This window comes from Fukomys damarensis, unplaced genomic scaffold, assembly GCF_012274545.1.
Source record: "Fukomys damarensis isolate Sample0158 unplaced genomic scaffold, DMR_v1.0_HiC HiC_scaffold_12903, whole genome shotgun sequence".
Classification (NCBI taxonomy): domain Eukaryota; kingdom Metazoa; phylum Chordata; class Mammalia; order Rodentia; family Bathyergidae; genus Fukomys; species Fukomys damarensis.
The window spans coordinates 1-464 of NW_022913815.1; the positions used below are offsets into that span (position 1 = coordinate 1).

Consider the following 464-nt stretch of genomic DNA (forward strand, 5'->3'; position numbering starts at 1 on the left):
CAACACCCCTCGGCCCCGAGTGCCAGCCCCGTGCCCGCCCGGTCTCAGGTGGCCAGCGTGAGGAAGACCACGGTCCTGGACGTGATGCGGCGGCTGCTGCAGCCCAAGAACGTGATGGTGTCCACGGGCCGGGACCGCCAGACCAACCACTGCTACATCGCCATCCTCAACATCATCCAGGGCGAGGTGGACCCCACCCAGGTAGGTGCTGGCCCTCGGGCCTCCCCGGTCCCCGGCCCGGGCGGAGGAGAGGCTGCCACAGCACCCTGTGCCCGCCCAGGTGCACAAGAGCCTGCAGAGGATCCGGGAGCGGAAGCTGGCCAACTTCATCCCTTGGGGCCCGGCCAGCATCCAGGTGGCACTGTCCAGGAAGTCGCCGTACCTGCCATCCGCCCACCGGGTCAGCGGGCTCATGATGGCCAACCACACCAGCATCTCCTCGGTGAGCAGCCTCCGCCGCTCCC

At 69.4% G+C, this 464-nt stretch overlaps 1 protein-coding gene across 1 annotated transcript; it reads left to right on the plus strand.

The window, feature by feature from the left end:
• Positions 1–18: 18 nt before the first annotated feature.
• LOC104864580 (tubulin gamma-1 chain-like) lies at positions 19–458 on the plus strand (the record flags this gene model as incomplete). Its single annotated transcript, XM_010627993.2, has 2 exons — positions 19–201; positions 281–458. Coding segments are annotated over exons 1-2 (295 nt in total), but the record flags the coding sequence as incomplete, so codon positions are not given.
• Between the last annotated feature and the right edge of the window lie 6 nt (positions 459–464).